Below are 22,039 nucleotides of genomic sequence, written 5' to 3'. Positions count from 1 at the left end.
ACCCCACCCCTCACCCAGGTCCACCCACATCCCCACGGGTGCTCACAGGCACATGTGCCCCAGTGGCTGCACTGCCAACACACCAGCCCTCGCCGCTGCATTTGACCCTGGCTGCTGCGCTCACACCCCATACGCATATGTGTACGCAGAACAAAGAGCCCTCACCCAAAAAAAGTTAGAAATGGAGTTTAATAAGACAGACTGTGCTGATCACTGGCATAGAACACAGACAGACAAGCATTCTGACCAGCAAACTGTCCACGTGCAACCAGCCTTTTTTGCCCCCATATTCTACTTTCCCATTCTTGGTCTTCTCCACATCATCCAGATCCACCCCTTTCCCCACCTTTGGTTCCTCTCTTAATCATAACATGTTCTGTACAATGTCCACATGCTCTTCCCCTGTATTCCATGCCCCCAGGCAGAAATAACACTTTGCGCTTACATGCCTTAGCCCTGGGGCTGAGGCTCTGCAGGCAGGGCCTGGAGAGGGTAGCCCTTCCTGAGCCCCTAGTTTGGGCTCCTGCCTGCCTTTGTGTCACTGTGCTCCTCCGGGTTCCTGGAGACAGACTCTGATGGGCTGGCAGCCCCTCTGAGGGGCCTGAGAGTAGCTCTGCAGGGTGTTACTTGGGGTCCCCGCGCTCCTCTGTGGGTATGCAGAGGAGCTTTATCACACAACCTACCAGCAGGGAGAGTTCTCTTCAACAGGAACAAGGCTTAATTTAATCAAGTGACAAGAGCACTGTGCATTTCTAAAAGAGAAATCGCCCCCTCTGCCATCACCCCCGTGAGCCCTCCCCATGGCCGGAGCTGTGGAGCCCACCTTCTTGTTCTTTTGTCTTCTCTCTCTGCCACCCCCAAGCTGTGCCTGGGGAGGCTGGGCAGGCCCGTCAAGGAGCTGTCTCTACTGACAGCAGCTCCCCCTGAAGAGCAATGCTAATTTAGTCCCCAGGCTCACACTTGCCCACACAAGCTCCCTTCTCATCTGGGAGGAGCTGCAGCAGTGTCATCTGGGAGGAGCTGCAGCAGTGAGTGCAGACCCACTCACTCATCCACCGACTGCACATGAAACAGGTTCAATGTGAGGGGAATCTGTGCAGCTTGGCTGCTTCGCTCCCACCTGGGCTCTAAGTGAACATGCACCCAGCTGAAAGCACTCCTGGTGCAATTATCTCAGCACTCCATCCTCAGCACCTTGTCCAGCCACCCCAAGGATTCCCGCTTACAGCTCTGATCATGGTGGGCATGCTGTGACACACCGCTGGTGCCTTCTCACATCCCCCAGAGCCCATGCTGCCAGGGGCAGCCTTCTCCCCTCCACAGACAGGTCTGCTCCATGCATACTGGGGCCCTGATCACTCCAAGAGAGGACCAGTGTTGTTCAGAGTGTGCTGCGGCCCATTGGCTTCTGTGGAGAGCTGGGACAGTCTTGGCAAGGTGTTCCTGCAGGTAAAGGGACCAGCTTTTCTCTCAGAGGATTTGAAGCTCTTGCTCCCATCACATACACCTACCAGCTCCAAAAACAGTTCTTCAGTCAATTAGAAAGAAGTGCAACAGGCATCTGGGTCTGTCTTTGGGCCACCAGACATCCATGTACCTTTCAAGAGCTCTAAAATCAAGGAAAAATCGTAGACACCTCAGCTGGGAGCACAGAAACAAGGGTCTCACTGAAAGGAAAGTTCATACTGGTGGAGCTTAAGTGTTGGGCTTAACTATATGTGTTACCTTGTACCAATCAGCTGTTACAGCACCTCTCAAATTTTTGTACTGCACTGATTTGCTGCAGCTTGTTAGGTCAGGGTCTCACTTCACTGTGTGTTCATGCACTGGTGGCACAAAAGGCCTAGTTGCTGCCAATCGCTCTAACACGAAGGATGGTCTCACCCACTGTTGGAAGGGCACACAAAGCCAGTGTAACGCAGCAAAGAAAGCCCAGCCTGCTTGTGCATGCAGACTCTTTGCTGGCCTAGCCATGCCTGCTGTCCTTGCACACTGGGGCAGCTCAGCTCTCAGCTGCTCACCACAAGGCCTCACACCTCCCTGTCCCTACCGCCCCCACGGCTAGCAGCTCATTGCCTCCTGCTGTGGGAATTGGCTGCTCCTGGGACAACTCCACATGCCCTGTGCTCACTCCTCCCTGAGGCAGGTCAAAAGCCTTCCAGACCCAGCTCCCAATACCTCACCTCTCACAAAAGCCAGGATGCCATGCTCCGCTTGTCCCAGTTGAGATCGTGGATCGGTCTGACCATGCTTTTGCGTGTCACCACACTGCAGAGTCCTTTTCCCTGCTAGTGCTAATGTTGAACAGCTCATTTTGCCTGTCATCTCATGGCACTGCATGGCTCAGCTCTCTCCACCTTGCTGCTGCCCGAAAGATCTCCAGTACCAGCTTCAAGATGTCAGAGCAGGGACCCCTGCTAGCAAGACAGCTCAGCATCTTCCTCCACGACAGCCTTTGAGCTTCCACATGAAGCACCCTTTTTAGCTAAGTCTCATCAAAAGGATCCCACATAAACATTTCCCTCCTCTCTTAAGCTCCACAGAGAATCATAGAAGCCAATATTCCCACTCTGTAACCAAGTCCCTTCCAGTTTCCTACGCATCCGTTCCCATGTGCAGCCCAGCAGGGGCTCCCTCCACTAAAAACTGCAGACCCCTCTCCCTTCCAGCCAGCTGCAGACCATGCACCCTCCCTCCAGTGCTACATGCCACCACAGGTGCAGATCTCTCTCCCATCTGGGAGAGTGGCACAAGAGAATGCTACAGGAACTTGTTCTGTTGAGCAGCGAGAACTGGAACTGAGACAACAGAACAAACCCCTTTCAAATACCCTCTCAGAGCAGCATCTGACCCCAGGAATTCAGACTCAGACGTGGGGGGGACTGGATTCCCAAGAGCCCTGGAGACACAAAGACTAAATGGAAGAAACAGCACTTCATTTGTACACGCAACAGGGACCACAATAAAGGAAGTCAGACACCCCCTTAATTCTAACAGTGCCTACTTCTGCAGCACTTGATGTATTTAAGAGCTTTCAGGTGAGTCAGGCAGCTGACAGCAACTGAAAATGCAGCACAGAAACCCAAGGAAGCTCATATACCCGTCATACGTGAAAAATTACTATGGTATTTTGAGCAGAGATTGCAGGAGGATGGCTGCTGAAGTATGCGACTGATCTAAGATTGAACTTGCTGTTTCTGAGGACTTGTATCCATAGAGAGAGACCGGATTGTGACTGCAAATGGAGTGATGAGCTTGGATGTGCACAACAAGGTGGTGCAGAATAAATTCTCGCCAAAGCGTGCAGACATGCAGAGAAAAGGAAGCTGTTGGCCCTGAGCAAGGCTGAAGGTGCAGGCAAGACTGAAATCCAGAGTCTGCATGACAGAAGCAGGGGCTTGCAGGACTTGCAGCTTGGCTGAGACTTAGAAAGCCGCTGAAGCTGTTCATTCATCTTGCAGTCACTGCTGCCACTTCAGGGGAACTACTGTCTTCAGAGGCAAAGGACAGAAGTCCTGCAACAGCTGCCAGAAGTAGTATGTCAAGGAATATACTGGAAAGCTGCTCAGTGAGGGTAAAGACTGGAGCCACTGAGCACAGCAGCGCTGATGGAGCCAACTAGACTCACTTAGTGCCAAGAACACAGGCCAAGAGCAGGCAGGAGGTGATTAAGATAGGCCACTGCACCACCTGCTGCCCCATGCTCCGTAAGCGTCGCACCAGTGCCCTGCTGCCTGTGTGCCCATGCCAGCACGGACATCCTGGGGAGGAGCAGTGCAGAGAAAGGCATACAGGACTGCAGTCACAAGTGGATCCAGCCAATGAGCTGCAGGTTCCCACTCCCCATGCTAGGAGAGCAGAGAGAATTTGAACAGAGATTACACCAAATGCTTGTCTCCATGCCAACAGTCATTAAAAAGTTGTACTCGAAAAGCTAATACTGTCTACTGTCTCACATGCCCAAGCGACAGCAGGATGTTTTGCCATCCTCTTTTATGATAGCAAGATTCCTGTCTTAACACTGCCTTTGGGGCAAGAGTCCAGCCCAGCCCGGCAGGAGTGGGGGAGTTCAGCAACAACAGAGAGGAGGTAAGGAAGGGAGAGAATCTGTGCTAAGACTTGCAGAGGTTGAGGGAAGGTTTATGTGATTATCTGTTGTGCCAGACATGAGAAGAGCTATGCCCCTGAGGGATCCCTCCCCAGGTTGCTGTTTTGCCTAGCCGATGCTGGTAGGGCATCCCAGATCCACATCACCTGGCTGTTCTGCACACCTTGCACTGTCTCAGTGTTTCCGCACAATCCACAACGCTAGGCAAGGCAAGGAACCACGGGAAGGCGCTGATGGCAGAGGCTGGTGTCATGGTGAGAGCAGCTCAGTGCTGCTCTCACAGGGTGGAAGTGCTTCAGTGGTGCAAAAGAAAGGGTCAGAGCGGCTTTTCTGCTAATAATCAGGGCAAGGGTTGGTAGCTGGGAGAAAAGACAAAGCAGAGCCAAACCTTCATAGAATCACAGAATGGTTTGGGTTGGAAGGGGCCTTAAAGACCATTCCAGTTACAATCCCCTGCCATGGGCAGGAACACCTGCCACTAGGCCAGGTTGCCCAAAGCCCTGTCCAGCCTGGTCTTGAGCACTTCCAGGGATGGGGCACCCACAGCTTCTCTGGGCAACCTGTTCCGGTGCCTCGCCACCCTCAGAGTAAAGATTTTTTTCCTTACGTGTAATCTAAACCTTCCCTCTTTTAGTTTAAAGCCACTACTCATTCCAGAAAGGAATAAACACAGGTATCTATGTACATGGTACCGGAGAAGAGAAAGGATAGAGGAGATGTGACCAAGGAATGTGGAGGGAATACAGCCCTTGCAGATACAGTTAAGGTGGAAAATGTTGTGAACAGAACTAGAGAGAATCCAGCAAGCCAGACTCAGTGTGCTTCCAGCAGCAGCAAGAAAAATGGCCAGTCACTTTTGTCAACAGCTTGCCTGATCTCTCAGACTCACAATGCCGTCTTCAGAGCCTTGAGAGAGCACCACAGTGCTCACAAGATTTACAGCAGGGAGAACAATGTATCACAGACTCATTGGCAACCTGGGATGGGATCATCCCAGAGAAACAATAACCACTGAGTAGGAAACACACACTCCCTCCTCTGCACACCTCCACCAGCAGCCTTACAACAGGCTTTGCTCAGCTCATCCACAAGCTGACACCGACAATTGCTACGCACCAGAAAATTCACAAGAGAAAAGAAAATCTGTGAGGGATGATCGACAGTCTCCATCATCTCCATCTTCATTTAAAAAATAGGTTGGACAAACAGCTTAGGCTGATATTAAGTTAAGGTGATCTTGCCTGGACTAGATCTCAGTGTCCACCTTGACCTTTCTGGCTTTCTAAGGCCAGAGCAGATCATAAAAATCCACCTTTCCTACCTGCCCAAAAGGCTGATCCTCACATTCTCAAAGACCTGGAAAGCATAAAAGAACACAAATAAAAGTTTCTCTTTCACATACTACAGACATCCTCACAACTGTTTTGGAAGTCTTTTTTTTTTTCAACATTTAAGAAATTGTGAATGAATTATAGGACTGATACAACCACAGACTTTCTGATTTTCTGTGTTACTTTAGAACAAGATCTTGACAGATGAGAGAAAGGGAAGTACCTGTGGTCTACACAGCACTAGGGTTCACTTAAAAAAACTGCTTGAAACAAAGCAGTAAAAGAAATTCATTCCAACTCAAGCAATGATTTCGATACAGGAAAATGAGTATACATTTATGTTTGATTAATCTAATGAAGTGTGGTTTTGTACTCTTTTGTACTCTCACCTGCACTCTTGTATTGAAATGTTGATATTGACTTTAGGGAATACAGGCTGTACCTTAAGAAGACAAGCATAATAAAAAGGTAACTGGGGGTGGAAGGCAGAGCAGCCCACTCCTTCACCTCACTGCCAGGAGATGGCTTACAGCAAGCTTTCATCTGATACCTTAAGCCCCTGGCCAAAATGAAAACATACCGAGACAACAAGCAGCATGCAGTCATTTAATAAAGATCACATAAGCCCCACAGTGCAGATAAAAAATACTTCTCCCTCCCCACGTACCATGCAATGACAAGACAAATCCCTGTAGGATGTGTCTGCTGCAGCTTCTTCTTCCCCAAAGCCGGCAACAGCCCTTCACATGCCAACCTACTGTCCTTCCCAAACGCACCTCTGAGGTGCACATCCCCTGCCTTCCAGCACATTCCCCTCCCTGCTGCAGTGCTCCTTGTTAGTACTAGGCTTCCAGCTGAACAGGGCGGGAAGGCGGGCAGCACAGCCCACCCCCCCAGGCCACACCAGAAGACTTCGGTAGCCCCTGGTCCACCGCAAGCGGTTGGTCAGGGCTGAGACAAAGGGGTGTTTGAGGTTTGCAAGCAAGGCCGTAGTTTGAAGTTATGAGTCTTCCTCAGTTGAGTGAAACCCCTTTCTGGGGTCCGACTTTTGTGCAAAGTTGTTCCTCCAGTCATGCAAATGACTAATTTCTACGTGTGCCTTTTCTGTTCTATTTACACTGCAATTTTGGATTTTCTAAGGGCTGCTGATGTGCATCCTGCAAGCTCTGCCAGCTGCTGGCAGCCTTTTCTTCCACCGAGCCAACATTTCTTCAATTACCCTTTTTTTGCATAGTTTATTTAATGAAAAGCCTGGTAGACCCCCAGGGACTCTCAGCTGGCTCCTGCCCCCACGCAGACCACATCACTGCTAAGGCTGCAGGATTCAGCCTCCAACAGGTGCCCACGAGGAAGTTTAGCTGGTGCTGAACATTACAGCTCTGATCTGTCCTGTAGGCAGAAGACATTGATGCTCAAGAGAAACCAGCTGCAGCAGATGTGACCTGATCTGGGGACCGCTGGCCATGCACCACAGACAGCACAGACCTGTCTCACTGCTGGACACAGAGGTCACCTGCAGAGGCCACAGCATTGCCCAGCCTGCATCAGCTGCTCCGCCTGCCCTCCAGCCTCTAACTTCAGTCCACAGCATCCTGCAGCCTGCCAGGCTCCCCTGCCACGAGTGCCTGGGGCAGTCCCACTAACCGTGCTGCTCTGTTGCCCCAAGCTCTTGTGTGCCCACAACTTCTGTCCCTTCCCCTCTCTTCTCCTGTTGAGTTTCAACTCAATGTCACTGCAGAGGTGCCCCTCCATTGAAAACTCTAGGGAGACTCCTCTGGGAAAACCTTCACCATTGGAGGAAAAACACTGACCTCCCCTTCTTCCCATCTATCCCCATTTACTGTTATTTAATCCATGCATACCTGGTGTATGCACAACCCCCATTCCAACTGGCCAGGCGTCTCGGCAAGCTCAGAGAACAAACCCTGCACCAGGTGTCAGTTTTGTTTAAAAGATCAGTGATATTTTCATACAGATACATGTATATGGAAATTCCATAATTTCATTTATAAAAGGGCATATTCAAAGAACACTTGCTGAAGACTTTTTTACAAGCATCAGTCAGTTTGTTCTGTCAGGCCAAGGAGGCTGCAAGTACGATGGTGAAACTGCTAACCATGTGTTGCTTCCGAAGAATATTTCTTTGGTTATAACTGATTTTTATTATTAAATTTTGCTCTCGAGTTTCTGTAAAATTTTATACTAGTCAGAGTTTTAACTATCAAAACTAGTATCATTATGTAAACCTTACTGTATCTCTGTGTAACCTTAACATTCAACCCACCAAGTCCTGCCATATAAACACTCTGAGCAACAAGCACAAGATGGGGAAGGGGTCACCTAATTAGAAGAGCCCATTCTCTCAGGATCAGCCTTCAGCATCATCTCACTCAAATAAGTGTTTTATTACTTCACTGCTAAAATGCATATTCTCTTACCTTGTAACTCAATCCTGAAACATGCTTCAGATACATGAGATTCAGCTATTAGTGATAAGCACAATAGAAACACCCTAAAGGAAATTAAGTATTGCTTATAAACATGCAATGAACATGCAGTAAACATACAGAGTCATGAAGTGAACTGTGATTAAAAAAAAAATAAAAGAAGGTGAGCGGCTACAAATTCCTTGAACACTTTTCATCTTGGGCACTGAGTGAATCAATCTCCGTGAAATGTGACCGTATCATTAAAGACTGTGATAGTGCATACACCCAGACAAGCCTTGATTCTGCTATTACAGAACTGGGTGTTTGCCTTCACAACTATAATGCCTTATCTGCCACATCACACCAAAAAGCGTAAATGGAGATCTGACTCATACACAAGACGCATCAGCCAGCTCTAGGCCAAGGACACTGCTCTGCTTAACAGGCCAAGCTATGTAATACATTCTGGCAGTTTCTTCCATGAAAAAGCAGGGGTAGCAGGCAAGGTAGATGAGCAAAAGTCCTCTTTTGTAAGTGAGATTACCAGGTACATTTCAAGTTGCCAGACGATTCTGCCAGGAATTATGACAAAAACCAAAGACGAACAAACCGGGGAGTTTGGTTTTCCTAGTGAAGGCTGAACAAGATCAAAATGGAAAGCATGAGGTGAGGATACCAACGGAGCATGAGGAAGGAGTGGGATGTTCTAATAGTCACACACATGGCTGAAACCATGAGTCTCACATCCCCTGCTAGTGAGGAACATGCAGAGGAAAGCCAGTTCCTATTTCTTATTCTGCCTGTGAATTCTACCTTTACAGATACATCCATGATCTCAGCCTGAGATTTTTATTCCTATCCCTTCTGTCGGGAGCAGAGTAGAAGAACATGTGGAGATGTGACTTGTGTACAAATCTATGCAGCACTGTCAGTCTGCAGGTAGCTTCGCTCCCATGGATTTAAGAGAGGAACAAAAATAGGGGAATGAAATAGGCTGAGAAAAGAACAGGAGAAGAACCTGGGTAAAAAACAAGCAAAGCAATGAATTGCAAGCAGAGATGATACAATGAACCACAGCTAAAAAGAATAGCTTGAACAGTTCAAAGTTCAGCTCTTGTGCAAACATTACAATCTGCTCTCATTGTCTGCAAACTGTCCAGCTCCAGCCAAAGTTCTGCTATGAGCTAAAGGGACTGCGTGTTGTCAGTTGTATTCTCAAAGTCCTTCTGCTAATTGATACAGAGACACAAGAGCCGGAAATTTCAGACACAAAGAAATACAGAATGTAACCCTTTCCTCCAGTTCTGAATCTGTCATATATCACTTCGCTTTGATTTCATACATTACAGGTGGCAGAGACCTCTCTCTCTAGGAATGAATAAATCTTAAAAACACAGTTGGACAGATTCATTTTACTGAAGATTGACCTATAGCTACAAGTGCTGACAACAATTATCAGCATTTCTCAAGAAGTCAACTATTCATTTAATTAAATACCAAACAATATTCATGCCTTGACCTTCAACAGTAACCTCTTCTTTAAGAAGAAAAGTAAATTTACCAAGTCAAGTAGACTTAAAATGTTTTCTAATCACTTACTATTCAATACTTGAAAAGGTGTTAAAGGTTTCACAGGTCCCATATCCCATTTTAGTCTGCTCATCAGAAATGTGAACAATCGGCTGTACCGTTAGGGCCTGGTAACAAAATGCCTTGAAAAAACAGGGTGCCTTCCACAGATACCTACGGAAACACAAAGACTCTGGATCTAGATGTGAGGCAGACTCCTGCCCCCATCCAGAGAAAGCTGCAAAAGAAGGGATTCAGAAAGCTTGCAGGCACTGGCCTTTGGACTCCTCCTGAACCGGGGAAGTTTGTATCAGAGAGAAGATGCTAAGTGCTCCCAGGCTAGAGGCAGTGGAGGTGGTCAATCACGGTTCTTGTGTCTGGTGCACAGTGGAGACAGAGGTGCTGATGAGGTCTTGGGGAAGGCTCTCACGTGCTTCCTGCATTCGGCGCCGTGCCCTCTGGAAAGCCTCTGCAACACAGCAGGTGACAGCAAGTCAGAATGCATCAGACAGCCTCAGAGAAGAGGAGGGATGAGTCCGCCCAGTGAACATCATCCCTCTCAGAACAGGAGTCTCACTAAGTACCACCAACAAAGCACCTGGATCTTGCTGCTCTCTTCACTTCCAGCCCTGTCTTTGCCCTGCGCGTAATGGAGTCAGAGACAGAGCCTGTGCACCACAGCCACAAGCTATGTTTTGTGCCAGGAAAGACCAGGCAACCCAGCCTAGGCTTTGCCCTCATGGAGTGAATATCCCTCCTGCCTGCTGAGGGCTGATGCCTCCTCAAGTTTCCAGCGATTTCAGGTCAGAACATTTAACCTCTGCTATGGACTCAGACTCAAGAGAGCTCACAGTGGGGGACAATCAACCCCACAGCAATGGATTCTCTCTGCCCACTCTGTAAAAAGGGGGCAAAAGTGAGCCCGAGGCTCCCCAGGCAGAATGAGACTAAAAGCCCTACCCAAAACATTGTAGACAGAGCTCTGCTGGCTGAAGCCTCCAAGCCGGTCCAGTACACTCTGCATGCGATGCCTCGAGGCACTGGTTTCCAGAAAGGCTCTACACAGAAGTACAGTTTGAAGTCAGGGCTGGAAGAACACTGCTGTCAAGATGGAGCTTGCAATCACTGCAGCACTCACTTAGACTGCTGCAGGCAGTAAAGCCGGAACGTGACATTCCCTGTTGTCTCTGTGCGAAAACCAAAGCGGCTCAGACGCTCTCCCTGCAAAGACAGCAAAAGTTCTCGTAACAGCAGCCTGCAACCTGTTGCAGCAGGCTGACCCTGGCAAAAATGAGCATGCCCCACCAGAAGCATGCACTCCTGCAGGCACAGAGTCTCTTCCAGTCCTGCTGCACACAGAAAGTGAGGCAGGAGAGAAGGGCAGATAGTACCAGGCTGTGCTGAGAGTAGGACGTAAACACTAGCAAGCTGATAGTGCAATGCTGAAGGAAGGTTTCAGCTGCTTATTCTCACTCGAAGCCACTTAAGACTAACTTGCTCATTACACCAGCAAGCACCTCTGCAGCTTTCTTAAGAATGTGGAACTTCTGCCTGCTTCACACCCATCAGCTTATCACTGCAGGCAACTCAATTCCAGGTGCAGTACAGCCCATGTTCCTTACAAAAACACATGAAGATGTCTATACTTGGTAAAAAAAAAAAAAAAAAAAAAAAAATGGTGACCTGACAGACACTTTTCAGACAAGGACAGCGCAAGCAGGGGCAAGGCAAGACTTTGGTCCACGTACAACCGCTTCTCTCGGTTACACACACCTCAAAAGCTCTATCTCAGGGTTTGCCCATTCTTGTCTTGCTCACAAGTATCAAAGGGGATCCATTTCTTTAGTCAGAGGGACATGACCACCAGATTATTTGTTCAACTCCAGTCCAAACTGTCCACAGACATCTGAAGTCAAGAGATGCCAGATTCTGCACCTGGGATGGGGCAGCCCTGGATATACGTACAGACTGTGAATGAGAGGCTGGAGATCAGCCCTATGAAAAGGGACCTGGGGGTTATGGTCAACGACAAGTGGAACCTGAGTCAGCAGTGTGCCCTGGCAGCCAAAAGGGCCAAGTGTATCCTGGGTTGTGGTAAGCACAGCAGAGCTAGCCAGTCAAGGGGAGTGCTTGTCCCACTCCACTCTGCACCGGTGCAGCCTCACCTTGAGGGCTGTGTGCCACTTGGGGAGCCACAAGAGAAGAAGGACATCAGCCTCTTAGAGAGGTCCCAAAGAAGGGCAACAGACATGGTGAAAGGCCTAGAGGCTCAGACAGGAGCTGTCAGGAAAAGGTTCTTCCCCAGGAAGCTTGTCAGGCACTGGAACAGACTCCCCAGGGAAGCGGTCACGGCACCAAAGCTGCCGGAGGTCCAGAAGTGCTTGCACAAGGCTCTCAGACATATGGCTTAATTTTCACTAGTTCTGTGTGGAGCCAGGAGTTGGACTCAGTGATCCTCGTGGGTCCCTTCCAACTTGGGATAATTTATGATTCTGCAGTTCCAAGAGCATAATCCACCTTTTCCCAGCAAGAGCAATGTCCTGCAGTTGAGCCTACCTTGAAGGTTGCTGGTATCCTGACATAGGTCATGTCCTCTAACTCAGGAGATCCACCAATGAAAAATCTCCTCAGTTCAGCAACAGTCCCCAGCTCCACAGGGCGCCAGGTAGGAATGGTGAGTATGTGGAGACCTGACCACAGGACGGGACAATTTAGACAACAGAACAATTTAGCAGCTATGACCAACAATGTAACGTCACAGAGGTCATCACAGTAGATGGATACCTACTGATTCCTAGTGTCTTCCCAATAAGCAAGCCCCAGTCCCACAGACAGCATTGAAATTACCCTTGCCTATGAGGAGCATCTACTTATTACTACATGAGAATGTCAGACGAGTTGTGAGCCTCAGATTCCATCTGGGACAAAGGGGGCCTATTGCTAGTATAAAGATGGGCATGCAGCACTACACAAAAGCATCATAACATGCAATTTTGCAACGGAACCACTGAAGGAGAAAGGACAGCAACATATGATGCTTCTCAACAAGGCATAACAGTGCACGATACATCAAATCTCTCTTTGCTGCCTCACAGACAGCTAGCAATTCCCTTCAGTATGCAAAGGTGAAGCAACGCCAGGATGGGATGCACCCATTCCCAAGAAAACCATTTAACTCTCATTTCCCTAGACACTTAACATAATGTCCCAAGGATGTTTTACCTGGAGATGCTGGCAGCACCAAGGAACCATACCCTTCAACACGGTATCTCTGCCAGAAATCAAGGGACAGAACCTCAAAGTAGAGAACAGGCCATTGAGGGAGACAGTCTGCAAGGAAAGGGAGCAGATTGCAACTTTTTAAAAGCTGTAGAGGGAGATTATCACAGAGGGGAAAAAAGTACTAAATGACTAACTCCACTAGCAAAGAGCCCTTTCTGTATTTCTCCTAAAATGGCAGACCTAGATGTATGGGTGATTATTTTCCCCTATAAAAGCTGAACCCTCAGACTTGAGAATGAAAACAGAATTATTGGTAAGATGCTACAAATTTGGGAAAATTCTTTGTTTTGATGAGTCTCTGACAGCAAGTCCAAACTGGTTTCTCTATCATTTGTGCAGACAAGACACTCTTCTGCAAACAATTGATGCAAAACATGGGAACCTTTTTATCTCTGACCTTTCTCACCATTGTTGGGGGATTATTAACTTGGATTGTCCTACATGCCTCCAAGCATTCATTTATTTTCTCCATGGTGAAAAAAACTCATCATATTTATCCCAGGCTTAAAGTTTGTTAATGTTGAATACTCCAATCCAAAGTGTTGGTTGAATTCTCAAATCCAATGCATACACTGGATTCAAGTGGCAGGCACGCTGTAAAGCTGTCCCTGGTGATTGCAAAACAAAGAGCAGAGAGGTTGGTGAGGAAACAGCAACGTAGTGAAGCGGTAGGAAAAGGCAGCAGAGAGATCCAGCTTAAAATAGAGATGGAAATTTCAAAGTGACATAGGCAATACAAAGATTATACAGGTCACTGAGTGTGTCTACTAACTTAAGATTCAGCACGTAGTTTTAGCTGTGGACAAAAATAGGCCTATTTCTTCCACTGCTCTGTGCAGTACAACGTGCACGACAATGCAGACCAGCATGCCAGGCATTTTGAGACAGACAAGCTAAGACCCAAGTAGTTTTGCATATGGCTGAAGCTGAAGCTGACTATAACCTGGAAGCAGAGCAACGTCAATGAATACATACAAATACTAACGCATTGCTGGGGAGGGCAAATTTAGTATGTGTCCCGAGGTTATGCGGTGCTGGGGTGAACATCTTCTGATTGAGCAACATTTCCCTGAAGTGGTCACGGCACCAAGCCTGCTGGAGTTCAAGAAGCATTTGGACAATGCTGTCAGAAATAGAGTCTGATTTTTGGGTGGTCCTGTGTGGAGTTGGACAATACAATCCTTGTGGGCCACTTCCAGCTAGGGATATTCTATGATTCTATAGTTTTATGATTCTGTGATTCCCTTTGTTTACAACTGTCCTTTCACCTTGGCAAGGGACCATCAACACGCCAAACAGCATGATGCCTACACCGCAACCAAGAGATGTCAGAGCTTTATATTTCAGAGAAACAAGGAGACGTACCTTCTGATTCATTTTCTTGCGAGAAAAACATCTCCAAAGTGAAGGGGTAGCAGAAGTACGCCACATTATCCTAGAAAAGGAATGGAACAGAAATCAGATTCCTGGAGAAGAGAGTTCCGTCACTGGTATCACAGGGGGTACAGAAAGCAGGGAGAAAAGAAACAATGGTAGAGAACTAATGATGTCCAGACAAGATCAATCACATCGCACTAAGAAACACTTGACTGCACGATGGATCTGCACACAATCCCACTGCCATGTTGATAGAACAGGCTAAAATAAAAAAATAATCAAAATAATGAAAAAGAGCAAAACACCTCAAATGATCATTCAGCCATTTGCATAACTGTTACAGAATGCCACAGTCTATACAGGAGCCAAGCAAAATACCTCAAACAACAGTCCTACCAAAATGTTGTATGATAATGATTTTTAATATGCAAATCAGTTCACATAAAATACATAAAAATACATTAAAATTTGATTACATTAATACATTAAAAGTTTATAAAATTCAGATTTTACTGTCTCTCAGAGAGGAGCTGGAAGAAAGGTTGACTCTGAGAAATCAGTTTTGAGACTGTGTGCACTCCAGTCTCAGGCAAGCCAGAACAATTCTCCATTAACTCTGAGCATTTGAGAACACAAAAATCAAAGATCCAAAGGCAATCAGCCAGAAGGAAGGAAAAAGTAAGGTTCCAGAAACTGCTCTGACATTTTATTTGAATACAGTGGAACCATGAAAAACGTCAAGTACAACAACAATGAGGAGGATTCCAAATATGCTCTACTTTTGAAAGGAGCTATCGTGCCAGAGTCTTTGTTGAATAAATCTGGAACTTGTTATACATTTCACTTCAGAGAACGACTGTTCAAACTCTGCTCTGCAGGTCTGAAAGCATCCTTACCCAGCCCACTGTCTTGGTGGTGCAGGTCTGTGTCACTCCTGATAGCTGCTGGAATGCGGGGCTTGACCAGTCTGGGAGAAGAGAACGTGAGCACAGGGGTGAATACTTTGGGTGAGAGGAATGATTCATATACCAGAGCAGCTCAAAGGAGAAAGTCAGACCCAGATGTTCCCCCACACTGAATTTCCCTAGGTGCATCCTGCTCCATCTTGTTCCAGGTGCTCTCCAGAACACCCTGGACGTATGAGAGCACCAACTCCACCTTTGGACAATGGTAGAACCTTATCGAAACGCACATAGAAGCAAAAGCAGCATCTCCTCAGGCAAACATCAGGGTATAACCAGAAGGGAGCCGGGGCCATAGCTTCAGGGGGATTAAACACATAGTAGGATGTGCATGTTAGTGTTGGGAACCTTATTTATCAGTCAAAACTGAATACATTAGTGTCAACACAAAACATGAAAACACAATGCTGGGCAGCAAAATCAGACAAGGTCATTGCTGAGGCAGAAAAGACAGGAAGGCTCTTCTCTGCAGCATCAGGAATGAACCTAGGGTAGTTTGCTGGACACGATCACCTCTGGTTAAGAAGTCCATGGACCAAATCCAGCCAAATTTGGAATGGACAAGAGGGGAAGATGCTGACATACTCAAACATGTCAGTTTAGTTCAAACCACCGAGTTCTGCACTTTTAGCTCTGAAGACTTCTACTTAGATCTCAGACCCTACATTACTTTTTACTAACTTTTAGCAGAGCTGATCTGACTGACCAGCTTAAGCATGCTTTATTCCTTAAATCATTGTGATATGGCTGGAAGCATGAATACTCACGGTCAGGCAGCTCCAGGAAGAAATGAACATAGAGGTTGTCATACTCATAGCCTTGAGCTGAAACTGAGAAGAGAGAATGAATTTAAGCAGCTCACTTCCACACTAACTCCTCCATTACGCACTGTAGACTTTTGGGAGAGGCATCACAAATAACCTCAGCACAACCAGTTACTGCTAGAAGCTGGGAAAAGGCAGGGTCTTTTAAGTATAAAGAATAAGACCTCAGAGAAGACTTTCTCAAGACTAGCCTATCCTCATATAACTAACCAGATTAGAGAGATCACAAAATTAATTGCCTTCTTTGCTATAACATCTGTTAATTCCCCTGTCTGTTGTCCTTTATTCAGAACCCTGTCTTCCTAGAAAAGCTGCAGTATTTATAAACGTCCAATCAGTAAATGCCACTTGAGGGGTTAGTCTAAAGAAGCAGCGGAGAAGAGGGAGTAAGTAAAGAATTTTAGGGAGAGAATCACCTACTCTAGACCAGGTTGTGAACCAATAATCTTTAGACCTTTCATAGCCTCAGCCATCCCAGCACACCTAGATTTGCCCCTACAGTTACTGTTCATAATGAGGACTCACCTACTTCTCCATTCACAAAAAGACGCAATGTACCAGGAAGAGTCTGTAGAAACAAGCAGATAAAGGGCTCAGCGACCGCTGGTGGAACCTCATTCAGTTCCCCCCTAGCAGTGTCTCACACGGATATCCTACAGACATTTGTACTTGAATGCTTCACTTTGCACGTCAGGGAGAAGTCATCACTTCTTGTATCAACCTCTCATCCTTTCCAGAAGTCAGCAGTCCCTCTGGATAGAGGCTCCCTACTAAGACCAAATTCCTGTACTGCGGGAATTCACTACTCTGTAAAGCAGATCTTCTACAGATTTCTAGATGGATATAAAAATGTAGTGAGAAGTCACTTGCAGAAATCATAAAATCATAGTCCTGGTTCTCCTGTAGTGTTCTTGCATTTGCTCAAGAGTATGAAAAAAAAAAAAACAACTGAAATAACAAAGCCAAAAATCCATACGACAAACTGAAACACACTTCATTTAACTAACTGCAGGAAAGAGTACAACTTTCCCACTTTGGCAAACAAGACTTTAGCAAAAAAAAAAAAAAAGATTGCAGCCTAGGTAACTTAGTGAGCAGGAAAACTGTGCGTGAGAAAAGAAAAATTTAGTGAGTCCGAAGGTTGGGAGGGGCTGTTTACTTGAACAAAGTGGGACATAGATAGATTTGATATTCAAGAAGTTAACAGCAATCCCTATCCCAAAAGATATAAATCCTCTTTCTGTCTTATTACAGTCAAAGACCTTCAAACAATGGATGCAGTCTCACTGAGACTGTAGCGTTCAGCATGCTCTGCTACAGGTCTGACAGATGCATGTTGGACCTTCGCAGGCCCCTTATCCATTGCAATCATACCCTTTCAACCCGATTTTCAGTAGGAGGCCATGAGGTAAAAGCTGCCAACACACCCCCAGAATGACACAATCTTTGCAGACTGGTACAGATGGCAGCCATGTGAACCAGGTGAATAGCCTGCAAAGGCCGCAGGGCTCCAGGTCCTTGCTGAGTGCCGCTGGTACTCACCATCTCAAATTCTGAGCCTACAAGACCACTGAGGTACTCCTTGTGCCGACTGTACAGCTGAAGACACAGAACAAGTGGATTAGAGTGTCTTTTTGATTATAGATTTTTACTTATATTACTGCAAAAATTGTAATGGATATGTAACTTAAAACCAACTTAAACTGTTGACAGGCTCAACTAACAGTTTTTTGCTTTTATAGTAGATACAGAGAATATAAGAATTTAATAGAACAAAAGATGCATAACTGCTAGCATTGCATGAAACTTCAGCTTCAGAAGAAACCTCATCAAAGGTCAATATGAAGTAAAAAGAAGCTCCAAAGAATCAGCAGTTCTTAAATGACATAATGGGAGATTAGTGTATCTAGATCAGGATTTCCTAATTGGCCACAAAACCAATAAGGAACTGTACAAATTAAAAGTAAAAATGAAAACAGACTAAGTATCTTTTTAGACTGCCACAGGCAAAAAGATGATGAAAAAAGGTCGAGGCACAAAAAGAGTATCTCAAGTATCCTGGAACATTATGGGTAATGAGAAATCATTCAGGAAGTATACAGGCAGCAAGAGGAAACCCAATGAAAGCGTTTGCCCACTGCTTGAAAGGGAAGGAAAACCACTGGCAGGTGACACTATTGGTGGTTTCTTGCATTAGCTCTTACTACATATATCAACTACAGTCAATAGCCAACACAAATTTACCAGTGGCAGATAGACAAGGCCCTCAACCTAGTTTAAGGAATGAAGCAGTCAGGGAGTATTTATTGGAGTTCTTATACCACTGAACATGATGAAACTCACTGCCAATGACATTCATTTTGTAGCACTAACGATTATGTCTACGTGAAGGTCTTTATTCCCTTGGTCAAATCAGGACGGCTAGCCAATATAATCAGTAGAGGCCAGTCCTTACATCTCTGAACACACGCTGCTCACGTTCCTCCTCCTCTTGCTGCACTTGGACGGATGCATTCTCAATGGTGTATTTCCACAGCTCTCGCTTCTGTCTATCCAGCTCAATCCTGCAGAACCCCAAAATGCATGTGGAAAACCCCATTATGCAGAAAACAGACCCAGCAATATTATCAGCTGTGCCATCATAACACACCAATCCCCCTCATCAAGGCCTGAACAGAAACAAAATGTCACTAATGGTCCTCTCCTCATTCCTGAGTGCCTGACAGCATCAATAACTCAGAGAGACTTGCTTTTGTCCATTGTACACATAACCTGTATCCTAGGGACTGGCTCCAAAGCCCCACACATCATACGCACAGTGACACCAAGCACAAGGAAACAATAGCCCTGTCTTAGAAACCTTTGGAATAAACCTAAATAATAGCCCTCAATTTAAGTGCAGACTCACTGCCTAAGGGGTAATCAGGAGACAGCAATTTCAGCCCTCCATACCAGTCCCAAATGTGGTACCAGCCCTGTCCCGCTCACCAGTAGGCTCTTTTGGTGCCAGTAAAGTCAGGCTTCACTGTGATCACTCCATTGCCATCCACCTTGATCGTGCAAAGAACATGTTCATATTCCCTTTGACCAAGCCTAATGGAAGACATCAAGAAACACAAAGACAGTCTAAATAGAGCACATGGACACTTTCTTGCTCCGGAACAGCAGAGCTGGTAAAGGCACATGGAGGTACAGAAGGGAATAAACATACCAATACTTCCCTACATTAGTTTAAGAAGCCTTTTGGAGGGATACATTCCATACCTCCAAAGAAGCAGAGAGAAAATAGCAGCTTGAGTTACTGAGCTCTTTGAATTCCCTCCCCTTACTACTGAGAGAAACAGATTTGAGTAAGGAGAGAAGATGGGTTTGTTTCTGGGAAATTAAGATAATTTGGGGATTTTACTTACTTCCCATAAGGTCCCAAGTCCCCCATGATGTACATAGTCTGAACAGGAGTGTTAATCACATGATTGTTCTTTATAAATTCTTCTGAGGGCTCCCAGGTGATGATTTTTGACTTCAGAGAATTCGCTTCTCTGTCAACAACACAAGTAAAACTTATTGTCAATTAACTCACTGTGGTAGCCAGCAATGAACTCTCCCAAGATGAGGAGTCAAACTGCCAGATTCTGAGTGCAACACAGCTCAAGCCACCAACCTCCACGGACCAGGCTGCTCTGGAAACCTGCATTAGCAAGCTCCAACTCCAGTTTGCACTCACATTGGCTTACGGTCTTGTCTTCTCCTCCTCACATTGGCCATCCTCTCTGCCAGATATGACGGCACCTCATGATCTGAGTCAGTTACCTTCTGGCAGTGCTGGAGGAGAGAAACAGAATAGAACCAGCCTAAATACAACAGGACTTCTTTCTCAAACACATCTCCACTCCTGCAGAACAGAACAGGTATTTACACACACACGTGCATGGACAAACTGCTAAAAGACTGTAGCTGATTCACTGCTCCTGTGGAAAAGCAGAGCTGAACTCCATCCAGCAAGTTATCTGCAGACGTGATGAAAGTTTCCCTCCCTAACTATTTTACTGATTGGTCCTTGTAATAGGAATGTGTGGTAACTTTATTGGTATGCATACGGTGTGTATGTATATATATTAGTTTGCATTTTATGTTCATAAGTGGAATTTCTTGTTCATACAGTACGCAAACTAAAAGACACCTGCTCATCACAAGGTCCAGAGACAGCCCAACCTTGGGGATACATACTTTGCTATTCTGCTACTTGGATGATCACAGAAGCAAAACTGCAGACAATCAAGATCCTAGCACCCTAAGCCCCTCTAAAATATGCTTGTAACCTCACACCCCACATTTGGGGTCACAACTATAACAAGATCAATCCAGGAATGACTGGATCAGAAGCTGTTTTAAGTTTCACTCAGCTACATTACGAATCATCCATCTAAATGTCCCCAGTTTTCCAGGCAGGGTCATGCTGCCCCTCACAATTTCCTGCCGGTGAGGCTGAACAGTAAACAGGATAAAGGGGTCTCTTCCCATCCTTGGGCCATCAAGACAGCATGATTCAAGACTGCTAGAAAGCATTGTGCATGAGTCACCCCATGCACATGAATAAACCTGTGCCTTGTAATTCTGTATTCTGTGTCCAGACTTCTCACCTTGGTTGGTAACAAGCCAGCATTTTTCTAACAATGCCAAGTCCCTTCAACCTGTCCCTGCCCATTGCACTGAAACAGGAAGACCTCATCCTGGGTCTGGGATGCCAGGTGAAGCTGCCTGCAGAAGCAGTACGTTCTCCTGCTCCCAAGATATGTGGCTTGCTTCTCCACGGCCAAGAAATGACAAACATTCCCTCTGCAGTGGGCCTAGTGTTGTTGACAGATACTGCTGTACACATTATGCAAAACAAAAAGCTGGTACCTCCTCTAGGTTGGTGAATCGGTCATGATCAGTGTAGGTGAAGATGCGATAGTTCTTCCGACCCCCAGCCTTCTCCAGTTTCAGGATCTCCTCGTGGTACTGTCGGTCCAAGTGAGTCTGACAGGCTGACTCATTTTGATAAAGATCTACCTCAAACTGAGAACACCACAGGTAAAATGTAAAAGCTGCATTTCATCAGCAAGCTCAGGGCCAAAGTTTTTCAGCCGAGATTTGTGGAGACTCCTAAGTGCTGCGCTAGGGTCACAACAACCCAGTGCAGCAATACAGGCTTGGAGCAGGGCGGCTGCAAAGGACCTGGGGGGGCTGGCAGTGTGCCCAGGTGGCCAAGAGGGCTAACAGCAGCCTGGCCTGCATCAGAAACAGCATAGCCATCAGGACTAGGGAGAAAAGACCTTCAAGATCACCGGGTCAAACAAGGGGATAGTCCCCTACACTGGTAAGACCACTACAAGAAGGATACTGGGTTGCTGGAACACATCCAGAGAAGAGCAACAGAGCTTGCAATGGGACTAGAAAACAGGGCGCATGAGGAGTGGCTGAGGGAACTGGGGCCGTTTAGTCTGGAGAAGAAGAGGCTGAGGAGAGACCCCATCGCTCTCTACATCTGCCTGAAAGCTGTCCCCCTGCTGGGGCCCTGCTCGCCCCGACACGGGGGCGGCGGCGGGACACAGGGGAGCCGTCGGTCGGTACAGCGCGGAGAAACCGCCGCCGCGCACCCACCTGGCTGAAGAGCTTCTCCTGCCACCCCACCTCGGCCTCCTCTTCCTCGTCCGGGGGCCGCCGGGCACCTGCGGTGGGGGGGTCGGTCACCACCGGCAGCGCCCGGGAGCGCCGCCCCGCGGGGCTCCCCACTTACCGGGCGAGGCGCGGGCGGCCAGCGCCAGAAGCTCGGGGCCGCGCGGTGCGGACGGCGGCGGCGGCGGCGGCGAGGCCTGCGCCGGGAGGGGCCCGGCGGCCGTGACCCGCTGGATGCGGACCCTGCGGGGGGACAGGGAGGAGGAGTGAGAGGGAGCAACCCCGGGGGCGGGGCCGGGCCGGGCCGGGCGCTCACCGGAGGCGCAGGTTGCGCACGGGGTCGCGGGAGCGGTACACGGCGCCGCCCGCCTCGGCGCTCCACATCGGCTCCGCCATGGCCCCTCACCATGGACACGGGGCGGCGGCGGCCGCAGCGCCTCCCCCCGGCCGGAGGGCGCCGAGCGGCCGTGGCTCCGCCCCAGGCGGGAGGCGGCAGGGC

The 22,039-nt window shown here is 47.4% G+C and overlaps 1 protein-coding gene across 2 annotated transcripts; it reads right to left on the bottom strand.

The window, feature by feature from the left end:
* Positions 1-170: 170 nt before the first annotated feature.
* Positions 171-22,001, bottom strand: MKS1 (MKS transition zone complex subunit 1). Of its 2 annotated transcripts, XM_080563334.1 has the most exons (18): positions 21,857-22,000; positions 21,662-21,783; positions 21,526-21,593; positions 20,785-20,940; positions 19,607-19,704; positions 19,293-19,421; positions 18,871-18,975; positions 18,338-18,446; positions 17,425-17,481; positions 16,408-16,450; positions 15,826-15,888; positions 14,993-15,063; positions 14,085-14,154; positions 12,660-12,767; positions 11,994-12,127; positions 10,576-10,658; positions 10,398-10,495; positions 171-9,906 (listed from the first exon to the last, which is right to left on the bottom strand). In XM_080563334.1, the coding sequence occupies exons 1-18, from the start codon at positions 21,934-21,936 to the stop codon at positions 9,800-9,802; spliced, it is 1,701 nt and encodes a 566-aa protein (XP_080419460.1). In that variant the 5' UTR covers positions 21,937-22,000; the 3' UTR covers positions 171-9,799. The 2 variants fall into 2 exon arrangements, with proteins under 2 accessions (XP_080419460.1, XP_080419461.1); XM_080563335.1 differs by lacking the exon at positions 12,660-12,767 and having other exon boundaries at positions 21,857-22,001.
* Positions 22,002-22,039: the final 38 nt, after the last annotated feature.

Source organism: Anser brachyrhynchus (assembly GCF_964034855.1).
Source record: "Anser brachyrhynchus genome assembly, chromosome: 20".
Taxonomy (NCBI): Eukaryota; Metazoa; Chordata; class Aves; order Anseriformes; family Anatidae; genus Anser; species Anser brachyrhynchus.
The sequence above is the reverse complement of the archived record's forward strand: the minus strand, read 5'-3'. Positions and strand labels throughout refer to the sequence as shown.